General features: G+C 58.2%; 1 protein-coding gene across 2 annotated transcripts in view; it reads right to left on the reverse strand.

The window, feature by feature from the left end:
• Positions 1–15,269, reverse strand: part of EPHA2 (EPH receptor A2) — a 31,838-nt gene extending 16,569 nt beyond the window's left edge. The window contains exons 1-3 of one of the 2 annotated variants that reach the window (XM_012440146.3): positions 15,042–15,269; positions 10,168–10,235; positions 7,436–8,105 (exon numbers count right to left, since the gene is read on the reverse strand). In XM_012440146.3, coding sequence (XP_012295569.2) covers positions 7,436–8,105; positions 10,168–10,235; positions 15,042–15,126 — 823 coding nt within the window. In that variant the 5' untranslated portion in view covers positions 15,127–15,269. Of the gene's footprint in view, positions 1–7,435; positions 8,106–10,167; positions 10,236–15,041 lie in introns of those variants that run through there. The other variant, XR_001105341.2, reaches the window with a different exon arrangement.
• Between the last annotated feature and the right edge of the window lie 244 nt (positions 15,270–15,513).

Consider the following 15,513-nt stretch of genomic DNA (forward strand, 5'->3'; position numbering starts at 1 on the left):
GTGCTGGGATTAAAAGCGTGAGCCACCTCGTCTGGCCTGTTTTATTTTTTAGAGACAGGATCTTGCGTCGTTGCCCAGGCTGGTCCCTTGACCTCCTGGCCTCAAGTGATCCTCCCGCCTGGACTTCCCACAATGCTGGGGTTACAGGCGTGAGCCACTGCTTGGCCTCCTTTCCCACTTCTGTTCTTAGGAACCCTTCGATTTAGAGCAAAGAGAAACCAACATTCTGAAACAAGCCTGAAGAGAGCGGAGATATTCACTTCAAAAGCCAGAAACTCCCGACTGATTTCAGAGCAGCTGGGGGTCTATGTGCTGTGGAGGGAGGGGGAGGGCATCCCCCACCAAAGATCTTCTCAAACTGGGCACTTTTGTGTCTATGAGCAGAAAAGTGTAGACTCCAGCCAGGAGGGTTGGTTGGGGTGGCTAAAGTGGTCTCCTTCAAGCCCCAAATGTCTTTCCAGTCTCCTATCGTATTTGGAAACCTGTGAATCTATTGCCCCCCTCCCCATAACATAGCTACATGATACAAAAATAGCTCTCTCCTCTGCCAAATCTTGGAGTAAAACCGAGACTCCAGAAAGCTGGGCCATGTCTATCCTGGGGTTTCAATTCCCCCAAATGCCCTGACTTGTCTGCCGAGGAGACTTCGCCCTGGCTAAGTGCTGGCTCCAAGTGGTCCAGGGCCAGCAGACCTGGGAAGCTCGGGGGTGTTCCCAGCCCAGGCTCCCAGGCCGGGCAGGGGCCACAAACCCCCACAGCTCAGGCTCTGACCCACTGAAGGTTTTAGCCACCTGAAAACCCTCACAATGCCCCGACTCCCCACCCTGTGGCTGCTCCTATGCCAAGAGGAGGAAGTGGGGGAAGAGATGGGCTCTTCGGCCCCAGCGCCCGGGGGTGGCCTGCCTGCTGCCGCCAGGAAAGAGGGAATTTGGAGAGATTTCCGCTGCGGATGTGCCAGATAATACAGTGGAGAGGCAGCGTCAACAGGGCATGTGCCTGCCTGACGAGCTGTGTTTCCCCTCCTCCAACCACAGAGCTACCAGGGGCTGTCCCCAGGGCCCCCCAGAGTTTCCAAGTGCTCAGGGGTCCCAGAGTTCATGAGTAGGACACCAGCAAGCCCCTGTGTTCTTCCTGATTTTATCTAGTTGGATTTCCTGGCATTCTGGGCGGGAAGTGGGGACAGGGGTCACACACACTCAAACACACCTACATACACCAAATACCCACCGTTTCTTAGCCAACCAGCAAACTCCTATGCATCCTTTAATACCCAGCTTAAGCTCCTCTACACAGCCCTCCCAGACTGCCCAATTCCTGGCCCCCTGGCCCCCATTAGGGCATCTATTGATCTTATGTTTACCAAATAGAAATGGGCACTTTGTACACATCTGGCACGATGCTGGGTGCTAGGATACGATGGTGAGACAGATAAACACTGTTTCAGCTCCAGGGGAATTCACAGTTTGGCTTTCATGCTCCATTTGAAATTATTTCTGCATGTATCAGGAGCCTCTGTGAGACTGACAGCTCCTGAGGAGCAGGAATGGAGACCAATTTATCTGTGTCCCAAGGCCCAGCACAGGGGCTTGCATGAAGTAGGTGCTCAGTTAATGTTTGTTGAATAGATGGACAGACGGATGAATGGATGGGTAGATGGGTGGGTTGGTAGGTGGGTGGATGGGTGGGTGGGTGGATGGATGGATGGACGGACAGATGAATGCACAAGTGGATGGATGGGTTGGTGGGTGGGTAAGTGGATGGATGGTTAGATGGATGGATGGGTGGGTGGATGGATGGGTGAGGAGGATGGACAGATGAATGAACAAGTGGATGGTTGGATGAATGGATGGATGGTGAATGGTGGATGGATGGATGGGTGGGTGGGGGAGGATGGACAGATGAATGAAGAAGTGGATGGGTGGGCTAGTGAGTGGATGGGTGGATGAATGGATATATGAATGGATGGATGGATGGGTGGGTGGTGGGTGGAGGGGTGGATGGATGGATGGATGAATGGGTGGGTAGGTGGGTGGGTGGATGGGTAGACAGATGGATAGAAGAGTCAGTGGGAGAGAGAACGGGGGGCAAAACCTACCATGTGCATGTGAAATATGCACTCCAGGGCCAGAGCAGTGAGGAGAGTTTCAGCGCCCAGAGAGACGCTGTGGAGGTGGTCCACCAGGATGCCTACCTTCCTTGCACAAGAGCCTAGCTTTGGCACACCTGTGGCACACCTGTGGAGAGCTGTTCTGGCCCCAGTTGCCTGGCAGGCCCGGGCCACTCCGAGCAGGGGAACTGGGGCACAGTGGCTGCACCTCGGGCCATACCCTGGTTTTTCCAGTTCCTGATGCCCGCCCCTCAGGTGGCAGCATGAGGTGACTCAGGGACAGACGCCCTTATCATGACGCAAGTCCAGCCCCCAATGGAGCCCCTCCTCCCAAGGCACAGCCACCTCCCAGCCTGGCAGTGGCAAGGTTGTGAGGTCAAGAGGTCATGGTGGCAATGCACCTAGGTCCAGTCACCGCCCAAGCCAGGCGATCACAGGCACTGCCCTGGCTCAAGGATGAGGAGCCTGGACTTTGTCTCTGGGCCCTGACAGGCAGCGAATGGCAACCTATGGGTTACTGACCCAGCAAATGAGGGAAGCTGATAACCTCGAGCCCTAGTGGCTTCTTGCTCCCAGCAGGCCCTGTCGTCCCTGCAGAAGGGGGTCCGTCCCCAGGGCCTGATGTCTGCCAGCACCCTGTCCCTTTCACACATACCCTAGGGAGCTATCTGTGGGCACATTCCTCCACCATCGATAAGCGCCACTCCCCACCCCGGCCTCCGCCTCCTGCTTCTGGCCCGCCACCAGCCTTTCATCTTCTGTTTGCTTTCCCTCGACTCCTTCCTTCCGTTCTGGGGACCCACTTACCTATAGGAGGGAGGGAGGAAGGGAAGGGCCGGTGCCCGCCCAGTGGAGCTGCCAGTGCCTAGCTTTGCCCCTAGTCTGAGCTGTGGGCGGGATAGGCAGGGCACAGAGGTGAGAGTCACCATGGGGGGACGGTGCTGGGGTGGTGCTGCCGACTGGTACCCCCCTGCAGGCCAAAAGAAACATCACAGAAATAAGGCCCAGTGGGACTTCCCAGGGAGGGGACAAGCCTGGGAGCCACAGTCGACAGCTCCCAGAGTCCCCCACGGGGCGGGGGGAACAACCGTGACCTGATGAAACAGGGATCCTGCCAGCAGCCCCTGCCAGGGCCAGAGACCACCCTATCTAAAGACCACCTTGCTGGGCACGGTGGTTCACGCCTGTAATTCCAGAATTTGGCAGGCCGACTGGGGCAGATCACAAGGTCGGGAGATCAAGACCATCCTGGCTAACATGGCGAAACCCAGTCTCTACAAAAAATTAGCCACGTATGGTGGCCCATGCCTGTAATCTCAGCTATTCGGGAGACTGAGGCAGGAGAATCGCTTGAACCCAGGAGGTGGAGGTTGCAGTGAGCTGAGATTGCACCACTGCACTCCAGGCTGGGTGACAGAGTGAGACTCCATCTCAATAAAGAAAAGACCACCTTAACCAGAGCCATACCCTGGCCAGGGACTCCTCCCTGTCAGCTATGGACCTTAGGCCACTTGGACTGCAAGCGGTGGGACCCCTCCTTGCCACACTTGAGTCACATGGTCAACAGCTTGCCCGGTGTTCAGACTGAGCCCCAGTGGGAAGCTCTGATCACCAGGTTGGCAGGTCCTTCAGTGTCCCAGGCCCAACCACTCATTTTACAGATGGGGGTGGGACCCAGAGGGGACTTGCTAAGGTCATACAACCTGTGGGTGGAAGGACACACAGCAGGGGCAACTGCCCTCCTGTGCCAGGCCCCAGTTCTTTTGGTCACTGGTCACTGCTTCCTCTCCGGGCCTCAGTTTCCTCATCTGTAAAATGGGGATCAAGTCCTCATCCTCTCTGGGTTGTTTGTGAAGGCAGAAGGAAGCTCTGCTTATGAGATGTCTAGCGTGGTGCCTGGAATGGGGTGTCCCTAGGAAATGACGGATTGTAAAACTACAGTACGGAGGGGACATCCCCAAGGGGCTAGGCCCCTCGAGGGAGCAAGATCCTCTCAGGAGGGAATCTCCAACCCCCCACAACCCAGCTCTGGCCTCCCAGCTGTTCAGTTGAGCTGCTGGCCAAGGCCGCTGGCCACCTGCTCACCTGGCCAGTGGTCCCCAGGGCTGAGGCGCCAGCAGGGGCCCCGCCAGCTCAGCTGCCAAAGCCAGCACAGGAAGCGGAGACAGGGAGACAAAGCAGCCCCCGGGGACAGCGGTCAGCCCGGTCAGCCCGAGTGACTCTGCTGTCCCCGCGGGCAGGGCGGGGCTGGGGAATGGAGGGAAGCTGGCTCATTCCTCACATAGCTCATGGGAGCGCTCCGGGCAGCATGCCCACCTGCCGCACACAGCACCTGGGAGGTGCCTCCCTTCCTCTGCCCACTTAACTCTTTCCTGAGCTCCAGGCTTCCTGAGGAAAGAACCCTGAGGAGAAACAGACAAACTGGGAATAACCTAGACAGGGTGCCAGGTTACCTCAGGGTGCCCCGCCACTCTCTGGGTCTGGTTCGTCACCAGCAGGAGGCCCAGTGAAAGAATCTTGGTCTCCAGGCCTGGAGGGTCCAGCAGGGAGGGCAGACCCTGTGCCTCCCTCTGGTTCTCCTGCAATGTGCCCAACAGTGCCCTCTCCAGCACCCCTGCCTCCGACAGAGCCCTCAAGCCCGTGCAACAGACTCTGCCATCCTCAGGGTTGGCCAGAGAACCTGCTCCAGGTCCAGGAGCTGAGTCAGGGATTCCAAAGGAACTGGTCACTTCCCGCCCCATTTCCTAACCCATCCTGCAGCCTGGGCGCCGCTGCACCGCCTGGATTCAGATCCCGAAGCAGCCACATCCGCTGTGTGACTCCAGGCAAGCCTCTTTACTTCTCTGAACCTCAGTTTCCTCGTCTGTCAAATGGGATTGATCTCAATCCCTGCCACGCAGAAAGGTGGTGTGGATTCCACTCACATGTCTGATAAAGCGCTTGCTTGGCTCAGCGCCTGCCCCTCAGACAGCACCTGTCTACAGTAGCGACTGTCATCACCTCCCACAGCAGCATGACCAGGGGCTGCTGAGAAAAGTCTAGAAGCATAAAGCGGAGCCAGCCAGGGGTTCCTGGCATCTCCTGTACCAGCACCTGGCCACACTGAAAGGAATTTTGGTGGGAGGATCCCGAGGAGGAAGAATCAGCAATAGGTGACTAGCAATTGACAGGGTTCCACCAGCTAAGTCGGATTTCGCTCCTGGAAACTCATCCTCCTGCTGGGCTGATCTTCCAGCAGGAGCCTGCTTGGCTCTCTGCAAACAAAGTCTGCCAGAACCCTGACCCCCCACCTCTAGAGGAGGGAAGGCTGCCCCACTTCCTGGAGAGACACCCCCACCCCAACCGTCCACTTATCTCTGCAGGGCCTGCATCACCAGCCTGTGGAAAGTTTTCAGCTGCCCCTCGCCCCCACCCCCGCATTCTTGTGCGAGGATGTCATGTGGGAGGAGCCTGCTCGCCCCACTGGGCTGCCTCGTCCGGGGCCCCCCCCACCCCACAGTCATTGTCTGAAACTGGGAGTGTGCATTCGAGGTCACCTAAAGCAGGGGCCGCCTGGGGAAGGGAGGCTCGCTCAGCAGAGGGGAGCCGGGAAGACAAGGGGCGATGGGATGGGCCAGAGCAGAGCCTACACCACAGGCTTATGGCCAGAAAAGCTCACAGAAAACTCATCGGGGGTTTACAGACCGAGTTAAGTAAGGTTCTGAGGACTTGCTTCGGGAGGCAAGTGGGGCTCATCAGAAAGGGCTTCTGGGTCCTCCCACCCTTCAACCCCCTTCCCGGGCTGCAGGATCCATGGCTACAAAACAAGCAGAAAGTCTGCTGGTGTTATTGAACTTTCTCATTTCACTCACAGGAAACCCAAGGCCAGAGATGACGGGGGTTTAGCCAAGGTCGCGCCGCAGGTGTGTGCAATGCAGTGACTAAACCTCCAATTCCTTAATGCCCCGCTTATCTCAGCAAAGAAGCTGCCAGAGAGAGGGGATGAGCCAGCCCTCCAAAGGTCCGCCTGCATTCCACAAATGCCCTGCCCCAGGGCCATTTCCAGAAAAAGTCACCCATTGAAAATCCACATTGCTGTGGAGATTTCCGCTGTCACAGGCTCTGGGCACACCAAGCCACAGCTTGCTCCATGTGAGCTCACTAATGCCCAAGCCTCATTCCCCAAGGAGAGTCTGATTTAATTGGACCCTTTTCTGGGCCGAATGTGTCATCAATAGAGACCCCAATGGGAAATCTATGGGTCCTGGGAAGATTCAGACAAGAAAGGCAGACCCTGGGCCCTCTCCGCCTCGCCCTCAACAAAAGCATGTCCCAAAAGCTCCCCTGGTGATCCTGATATGCGGCCAGGGGATGGCACCCCAGGTCCAACTCAGTCACCTCCATGTACAGAAGAGGAGTTTGAGGCCCAGAGAGGTTAAGTAGCTTGCCTAAGGCCACACAGTGAGTTGATAACAGACATGGAACTCGTTCCTGGTACTCCTACCATGAGACCACAGTGCCGGTGCACAGGAGACGCTCAGTATACATTTGCGGGATGAATAAAAAATAACAGCCACATTTAAAAGTACTTACGTGGCAGGCAGTGACCTAGACACTTTACTATTAAGTCATTTGATAATCACAGCCACCCTATGACATAGATGCTATGATCATCTCCATTTTATAAATGAGGAAACCAGGTACAGAGAGGTCAAGGAAATGACCTAAAGCCACGCAGCTAAAAATGTAGACCTGGGATTTGAACACAGGCATTCTTGTTCTAGAGTCCTCAAGCATAACCTCCACACTCTACTGTTTCTCAATTCATTCATTCATTTTTTGTTTTTCCAGACAGAGTCTCGCTCTGTCACCCAGGCTGGAGGATAGTGGTGCGATCTTGGTTCACTGCAACGTCCACCTCCCAGATTCAAGCAATCGATTCTCATGCCTCAGCCTCCCAGGTAGCTGGGATTATAGGTGCACGCCATTACACCGGACTAATTTTTGTATTTTTAGTAGAGACAGGGTTTCACTATGTTGCCCAGGCTGGTCTCAAACTCCTGGGCTCAAGTGATCCACCTGCCTCAGCCTCCCAAAGTGCTGGGATTACAGGCGTGAGCCACTGGGCCCAGCCACAATTCATTCATTATTAATGAATGAGTTAATCCAGCTTTAATATGGAAACCGACGCCTGGGAAGGATCTATAATTTCCACTAACAGAACTAACGCATGTTGTCAAAGTGGGGATGAGTTTACCAAGATCCCATGATTCCAAAGCTAAAGACCAGAATGGGAATGCAGTGTGCCACTCCAGAACCCCTTCCCTGCCACCCAGAACCATCACTCACCCTGGCAGGCGTCCTCCACCTTCTCGTAGCCTGCCTGGCACAGGCACTGCCCAATGGGCACCAGCCACTCGCCATCCACTGCACAGTGCATACGGGGCTCTTCGCCCCCCGGTGGCACCACAGCATGGTCCACGCAGGTGCCGGCCACAGTGGCCAGGGAGGGTGCATCAGAGCCGGCGATGGTCTCGGGGAAGCGGGCCAGGCCCTGCAGCAGCTCGGGGCACTTCTTGTAGTAGACACGGACGGAGAGCAGCGCCACACAGGCGCCAATATCCTGGAAGGCCAGGTAGAAGCCCTTGCGGGTGAGCGGCCCCACGGAGCGCTCCTCCACGTTCAGCTTCACGAGGCGAGTCTCGAAGTCGCTGCTGACGGTGATCTCATCAGGCGCAATGGTGTCAATCTTGGTGAACTGGCGCTTCTGGAAGTTGGTGCCATAGTCCAGGTCCGACTCGGCATAATAGAGGTTGAAAGTCTCCTTGCAGGAGCTGGCACCACCGGGGAAGCTGTTGCAGTCGCGCACGGTAAACTTGAGCTCAATGAAGATACGCTCGGCCTCTCCTCGGTACACCCAGTTGGTGCGGAGCCAGTTGTCCTGGTCGCCAGACATCACGTTGCACACGGAGTACATGTAGATGGGCATGTCGTCCATGATGTTCTGCATCAGGTCCCACTGTGGGGAAAGACACAGGTTAGTGTGGGCAGGTGCCTGGGGAAACTGAGGACCAGATGGCAGAGTGGGGCACTAGGCAGATGCTTTCCGGTTCGTGCTCTCCCGGTTCTACAGTGAAGGAAACTGAGGCCTGGGGCGGGTGGGGGGTGAATCCATAAGTGGCTGAGATGGAATCTGGCCCCTGGTCTTTCTGGCACATGTCTGGATGCCAGACCTCTCTGTTAGACCGTGAGCCTGTGGGTGGCGTCTGGGGCTCCACGTGACCTCAGGGGGGTTATGCTTTCTGAGCCGCAATTTCCTCATCTGTACAATGGGGGCAAGACCCCCTACCTCGCAGAATTGCTGTGAGGATAAAGGACAGAATGTCTACCCTGGCCGAGCACAGTGCTGGGCACAAGGTAATAGGCATACGGCAGCCAGTTTGACTATTGTTACTCTGGGTATTATTCACTGCACACGCGTGTGTGTTGACAAGCAAAGGAGTAGCATTAAGTCAAAAACAATGGATGATCCTCTCTGTCATTTAGAATTTGGCTTTGGAGCAGATCAACACGTTCCTCCCTCTCTGGATCACAACTCAGCCTTCTCCAGAAAGAATTCCCAGGTTAGGCCACAGTTGGGCCAAGTGCCCCCCACCACCCAGCTCCCACAGTTGCCATGTTCCCCTCACCCTGTACCCCTTGCCATTTACCAAGGTGCACTTGGCATGGCACGTGGGGACACCTACATCTGGGGCTCCCACACTAGATTCGGGGCTCCTCGGCCAGGGCCTGCATCTAATTCACCTCTGTGTCCCTAGAGCCTGCCTGAGACAGAGTAGGTGCTCAAGGAAGCGTTTGTTGAATGAATGAACAAAAGAATGAATGGAAAGCAAAGAGGAGGAGGAGAGAGGCCTGGGCTGTACTGTGTGGCAGTGGCCAAGGCTCTACATGCCCTTGGGCCTCAGTTTCCCACTCGGTATAATGACTGGGTTGTATTAGGGGACCTGTGTTTCCTCCCAGCTAGACTTCCACCGTCCTAGAAATCTGCTCAGAACTACACCCCAGCCAAGCCTGCCCAGAGCTAGGGACAAGAAACCGACTCACGCAGATCTGGCCAGCTGTGGGAACTATTCCGAATGGCCCCCGGGAGACAGCCCCCTCTCTGAGCTTAGGGCCCAGGACAAACTCAGCAAGGGCCCATTGTATAGAGAGGGAAACTGAGGCCCAGAGAACCGCAGTATCTTCCCCAAGATCACACAGCAGGCACACACAAAGCCGGGACAGAACCCCCAGCTCCTGCCCCCACTCCTGGTCACATCAGGACAGCATAGAGGGGAAGACCTGGGTGAGAATGAGGCCAGCTGTGGGAACTATTCCGAATGGCCCCCGGGAGACAGCCCCCTCTCTGAGCTTAGGGCCCAGGACAAACTCAGCAAGGGCCCATTGTATAGAGAGGGAAACTGAGGCCCAGAGAACCGCAGTATCTTCCCCAAGATCACACAGCAGACACACACAAAGCCGGGACAGAACCCCCAGCTCCTGCCCCCACTCCTGGTCACATCAGGACAGCATAGAGGGGAAGACCTGGGTGAGAATGAGGCAGAGAAATGCAGCCCCCCACAGGAAGGGGAAGCAACAGCTGGAGGTGGGAAAGGGGCGGGCAGGAAGGAACTTGATCAGGTCTCTCCTTCACCCCTCACCTCCAGGGCTGGGACCTCAAGACAGGGGGCATCTTTAACCCCTTCCCTCCCAAGAGGTGGATGGGGGATGCCAGAGAGCCCTCTGACCATCAGCCCTTCTGGGACAGGGACAGCCCAAATCCACTAGGGCCTTCTCTGTCTCCCCAGTTCCCCCACCTCTCAGGCTTACCCCCACCCCCGGTACCTTCCCACCCCCAGCCAGCCCTGGCCTGGGCTGGCTGACTCTGAGCCTGGTGTGAGAAGCCAGACCCTGAGCCCGAGACCTGGCTGAGCTGCTGGATTGAAGCCAGGTCCCATGCTCCCTGGGCCTCAGTTTCTCCATCTCTACAGGGGACCGGCAGCCCCATTCCCACATCCGTCCCCACCCAAAGGCTTACGTACCCCTTTGCCATACGGGTGTGTGAGCCAGCCGAGCTCTCCCCCAGCTGCAGCAAAGTCCAGCAGTACCACTGAAAGAGAGCAGGGACAGGGGGTGAGCCTGGGGGTGTGTCCAGGAGTCAGACCATGGCAGGAAAGGTGAGGATCCCTCCAGGAACCCCAACTCTCAGACAGAGAAAGAGCAAGGGACCCACCATGAAGGGTCACCATATCCAAGAAAACCATCCCTCGACTCATGGGGGAAACAGGCCCAGAAAAGGGTTGGAACCCAGCTGAAGCCACACAGCAGGTTGGGGTCGGGTCTGGGTCTCCTGCCTCCCAAGCCAGGGTTCCAACCTGCCGCCTCCCTCCATTAGTCCCCAGCTGGGCAGAGCAGGCCAGGGAGCTCAGCCTGGCAGGAGAACAGCAGCTGGGCAGAGAGCTGGGCTGAGCAGAGTGTTAAGTGACACCCCACCGCCCCGTCTGCTTCCTTGAACAAGGCCCTTCGGCAGCACCTCCCATGCATGTGGGCCTTGGGGACACTGGTGTCTGCTTCTGCCACATTCCCCCCAGCAGGAAACACGCCAACCCCACTCAAGCCATGTAGCACACACATATGCACCTCCAGTACACATGCATCTTGTGGCACTCCAAGAAGAGAGTGCTGTTAACAGGTGGGAACAGCTCCAGGGTGGAGGGGAGAAGCGGGTATCTGGAAACCGATCTCACCACAAAAGCCACAGAGCAGGCGGGATAAAGCCCTGAACCCACGGGACCCCTAGGAGGGGCCCAAAGATACACACAGCTGGCGAGGTCCCCTCCCTGGGAAAGTCACTCCCACCACCCCTGCCCCTCACACCCTGACCACTGCCCTGCCAGGGGTGCCCCAGAGGTTCCTGGGAGATCAGGGATGGAAGCCCATGTAAGGGGCATTCTAGGCCCAGAGGGACCAGGTGTCAGGACCATGCTGTTCCCAGAAAGGCAACTGGAGCCTGGCGCGGGACACACCCACAGGGGCTTCCCTACACCTAGTCCTGCCCTTGCGCATCTCCCACTGATCCATCCCAGGTTCTCTGCCAGGCTCAGAGGCCATAGCCAAAACCTAAGACCCTAGGTACTGCCCCCGCTCCATTTCCAAGTAAAGTCCAGGTAGCTGCTAATAAGCACTACCCTCCCTGGAGGGTAAGGAGATTGGAGAAACTGAGGCATAGAATCTATGCAAGATGGATTCAGAGGGGCACGCCCTAAGGTGGGGGTAAAGAAAGCAAGTCAGGGCTTCCTTTGGGCCCTGAAGCACGAGGGATCTGCCTCAGAAGCCCCATTCCTCAAGGCCAGGACCGGAGAAAGACTCAGAGGGTGGACAGAGCTCCAGGCAGGCTGGGAGCAGGGATGGCCTGGTTTGCGGAAATGGGAGCTGGGCTCTGAGGGGGGTCTTGGAAACCCCTTCCTGAAGTGACATGGCCCTCCTCCTACCTGGGCTGACCGTCCCCAGGCTGGGGTGTGAGGCGCTGCCACCCCCACTACTGACCTGAGCCAAACCTCTCTAGGAAGGCTCCGGCAGCCCAGAGAAGCAAGAGGAAATCCGATGTGGCACCGGCCCCACGGCAGAGACTGTGGGGATAGGGGAGGGTGGCTGGGGGCAACGGGGTGGGCAGGGGCAGGGATATGTTCAGACATGCCCAGGACCGGGGCTTGGAAACTCACTAACCCCACTAGCAAATGGAATGTTCCAGCTACACAGGAAGGAATCTGGAAGCTCCTGACCTCAGCTGGGTGGGTAGAAGGACAAAGGTTCATCATAGTCCTGCAGCCCCCACCTTCAGAAGCATGGTGCCCAGGCTTCTGAAGGGTTAACCTGGCACGAGGGCCCTCCCTTTCCAGCCTGGGCCCAGCTCTAGAAGTAGCACAGGGCTCAATCGGAGAAGAAAAGAAGCTCTCACACAGGAAGGAGTCCCCCCCTCGACAGGGGTTTCCAACGCCGGCCCCCTCCCAGGGAAATTCCCTCGAACCAACCACCAGGAACAGGAGGCGCCCAGCACTCGGTCCCTCCGCCCTGACGCGGGTGCGGCTCTTTCCCCAGGTTCTTCCAGCTCCTGCTTCCCTGGAAAGGGTGGGAGCCTGGGAGCCCCTCAGCTGCCCCAGACAGCTTCCTGGAGAGGCTTAGGCTAAGCAGGGCTTATCCATGAGCCCTCTATCCCCTTACCTTCCCATTTCTGGGGGGAAAACACACACACACACACACACACACACACACACACACACACCCCTCCTTCTTTACCGTAAGTTCCACTGCAAGTGCCATCTTTGCGGGGCCACATTGCTCCACAGCTTCTTCCACAAATACAGGACTACCACCTACTCCCCTGTGTTCCCCTCCCTGCTCCCCCCATTCCTCTTTAACCAAGACTAGCTAATCCCTAAAGGAAGCAGGGAAATGGGGGCTCTGAGGAAAACAAGAAAGAAAAAGAGAAGGGGACAGAGGGCAGACTGGGCCCCGGCAGAACCAGAAACCAAGAACTTCCTAGCACCCTCCAGCTCTCTTCCCATCAGCAGCACCCCAGCTCAGCACCCCCCGGCCACCTGCCCAGACCCCTGCCCAGCTATGCCTGCTTCCCAGGAAAATCCACCATGACACCAACCACAAGGCAAAGGCCCTTGGCTCTGGCAGCCGAGAAGTGGGATGCTCAGGGCTGGTCCTCGGTGCAGAGGGCCCTAGTTGGTAAGCACTTGGGCCTCCCTCAGTTTCCCCATTTGTAAAACAGAGGGCAGATTCAGTGGCTGTTGAGGATATAACAGGAGCCAAGTGGGCAACCAAGTACAGCCTAGGGGCAAGGGGGCAAGAAAGTCCGAAGCAGCCTCGGGTAGGTGGAAAAGGCACCTGTGTCCTCCTACCTGCCCCCTAAGCCACCCCCAGGCAGACCCACCACATCCAGCCGGATTCCCAGGAACTGAAACCAGTAGCTGCCAGCCGGGCAATCATGCCCACCCCCACCCAAGCACACTTCTCTAGAGAGTCTTTCATGGGGACTCAGAGTCGAAGTGAAAATGTCCCCCCCACCCCAGTGCAATACACAAGACTGCCCCCCACCCCGTATCCCATGGGGCGTGTGGGTGGGGTTTAATCGCACAGGCTGGGGAGAGGTAGACACAAGGAACAAGAACAAGGCAGCTCCAGGCTTCCAGGCCAGCGTGGGGCTGCAGCAGCAAAGCACCCGCCTAATCCCCACCCCCCATGGGCAGCCGAGGAGAAAGGCCTGTAGTGATTCCAGCTGTCTCTCCCCTTCTCTCCAACCACAGTCCCCCAGGAAGGGGGAGGACCAAACGTTAGTGGGGCGGATACTGGTGGTGGCAGAAATCCCTGCCATGCGTGCCTCCTGCAACCAGAGGTCCCAGTTGGGACCCGGGCCCTGTTGCTCCAGAGACTGAGACAGGATGCCACCCCCAACTTGCCACTGCCCAACGACTCCAGATTGGGACTTTTTTCCTCCCAACGACACGGAACAGCAAAACCTCCAAACCCAGTTTGGGAGGCAGAAAAAGAAGGAAACAGGCCGGGCGCAGTGGCTCCTGTCTGCAATCTCAGCACTGTGGGAGGCCAAGGCGTTGGATCACCTGAAGTCAGAAGTTCAGGACCAGCCTGGCCAACTTGGTGAAACCCCGTCTCTACTAAAAAATACAAAACTTAGCCGCTGGTGGTGGCGGGCGCCTGTACTCCCAGCTACTCAGGAGGCTGAGACAGGAGAATTGCTTGAACCCGGGAGGCGGAGGTTGCAGTGAGCCGAGATCGCGCCATTGCACTCCAGCCTGGGCGACAAGGGCGAAACTCTGGCTCAAAAAAAAAAGGAAACTTCTCACCGGCGCAGTGTTTCCTCCCGGCTTCCCCCTTGTGGAGCCTGCGGAAACCTCGCTCTGCCCAGGCAGGCGGGGAAACCTTGCCCTCTTAGAAACTGAAGCTGGCCTCGGCTGGGTGGACAGGAAGGTCCTCGGCCAGGGGCAGGAACCCCCATCCTCGCCGCGACCCTAGCGGAGGGTCAACGCCCCCATCCACACACACCCCGCGCCGTGGGCAAAGTCTGCGGCCCCACACTCCGCGCAGCTCCGGGAACTCTGGGGCGGGGGTGGGTGATTCAGTCCCCCACCTCCGGCTGTCCTGACTCCCTGGTGGCCCTGGGCTGACAGCTCCACACCTTGGGAGGCCGCGCCCCCACCTGCCGCGTTTCCTCGTTCTGAGTCACCCTTGCTCAGAACGCTTGACTTTGGGACTTCCTGTCCGCACTCGCGGCCCCTAACCTGCCCCGGGAGTCCGGGACTGCGGCTTGGGAAAGAGAGAAAGGAGTGTGTGGGCAGGGATTGGCCCGAACCTCCCTCCACGCTCTCCCTCGGGACTCGAGGTGACGGGGGACGTGAAGAAAATCTCAGGGAACTGGGGCTTCGCCAGGGGGCTCCCGCTCGCCGGAGCCCCCTCCCCAAAACACGAGGCCTGCACAGTATGCCTTCTCCGCAAAACCCCGGCAAGTAGGTTAGTGAATTCAGGTCACTAAGAAGCTGAGCCCGCGGAAAGCCGCCCAAACACTCCCTTCTCCGAGGGACTCCCCACGCCCCCCGCCGGGACGCGTTGCTGAAGCCGCTGCCTGAGCTGCAACCGCGTGGCCTGCGCCGCGTCCCCTTCTCCGCAGCCTCCGAGGCCCGTGTGCCCAAGCCGAAACCCCTTATTCTCCAGAGCTCCTGTGACCCCGGGTAGGGGCCTGGGCTCGCCTCGATCGCAGCCTGTGCGCCCTCCGCACTCCAGCGCGCCAGGACTGGACGGCACCAGGTCGGTTTCCAAAGTTGCGTGCGTTAAGGTGCGCTGGGCTCTGGGGGCCACTTGGGCCCGCGGTCCAGCTGCCGCGCGCACTCACCTTCCTTGCCCTGCGCTGCCCCGACCGCGGCCAGCGCGCAGCCCCACAGCAGGGCGAAGCAGGCGCGGGCTGCCCGGAGCTCCATGCCGCGCTCCTCGCTCTCGGTCCGATCCCCTGCCCCCGGCTCCCGCACTCCCGCACACCGGCACTGGCCTCGGTGCCCGCTCCCGCCGGCCGGCCCGCGCGCAACTTCTGCCCCTCCTGCCCCTCCTGCCCCGAGTCCTTAATGGAAGTTGGGTGAGAACCGGCTCCTGTTCATTCATGCCCCGCGTGACGTCACCGGGGCCACGCCCTCAGGAATGTCTTTAAAGGGGCCGGGCTGGCACCGAAGGGGAGGGAGGGGAAGTCCGGAGGGGTTTGGGGGAGGACCTTGGAGCCCTCTGGACTCGCAGGCTCTCCGCAGGCCCTCCAGAGTTTGAGCATCTCAAAGCGCCAGCGCCCCTAGGGGTTAGTCCCGGGGGATCTCTGAGCC

Source organism: Aotus nancymaae, unplaced genomic scaffold, assembly GCF_030222135.1.
Source record: "Aotus nancymaae isolate 86718 unplaced genomic scaffold, 86718_ANA_hifiasm-v0.15.2.pri h1tg000053l, whole genome shotgun sequence".
Lineage (NCBI taxonomy): Eukaryota > Metazoa > Chordata > Mammalia > Primates > Aotidae > Aotus > Aotus nancymaae.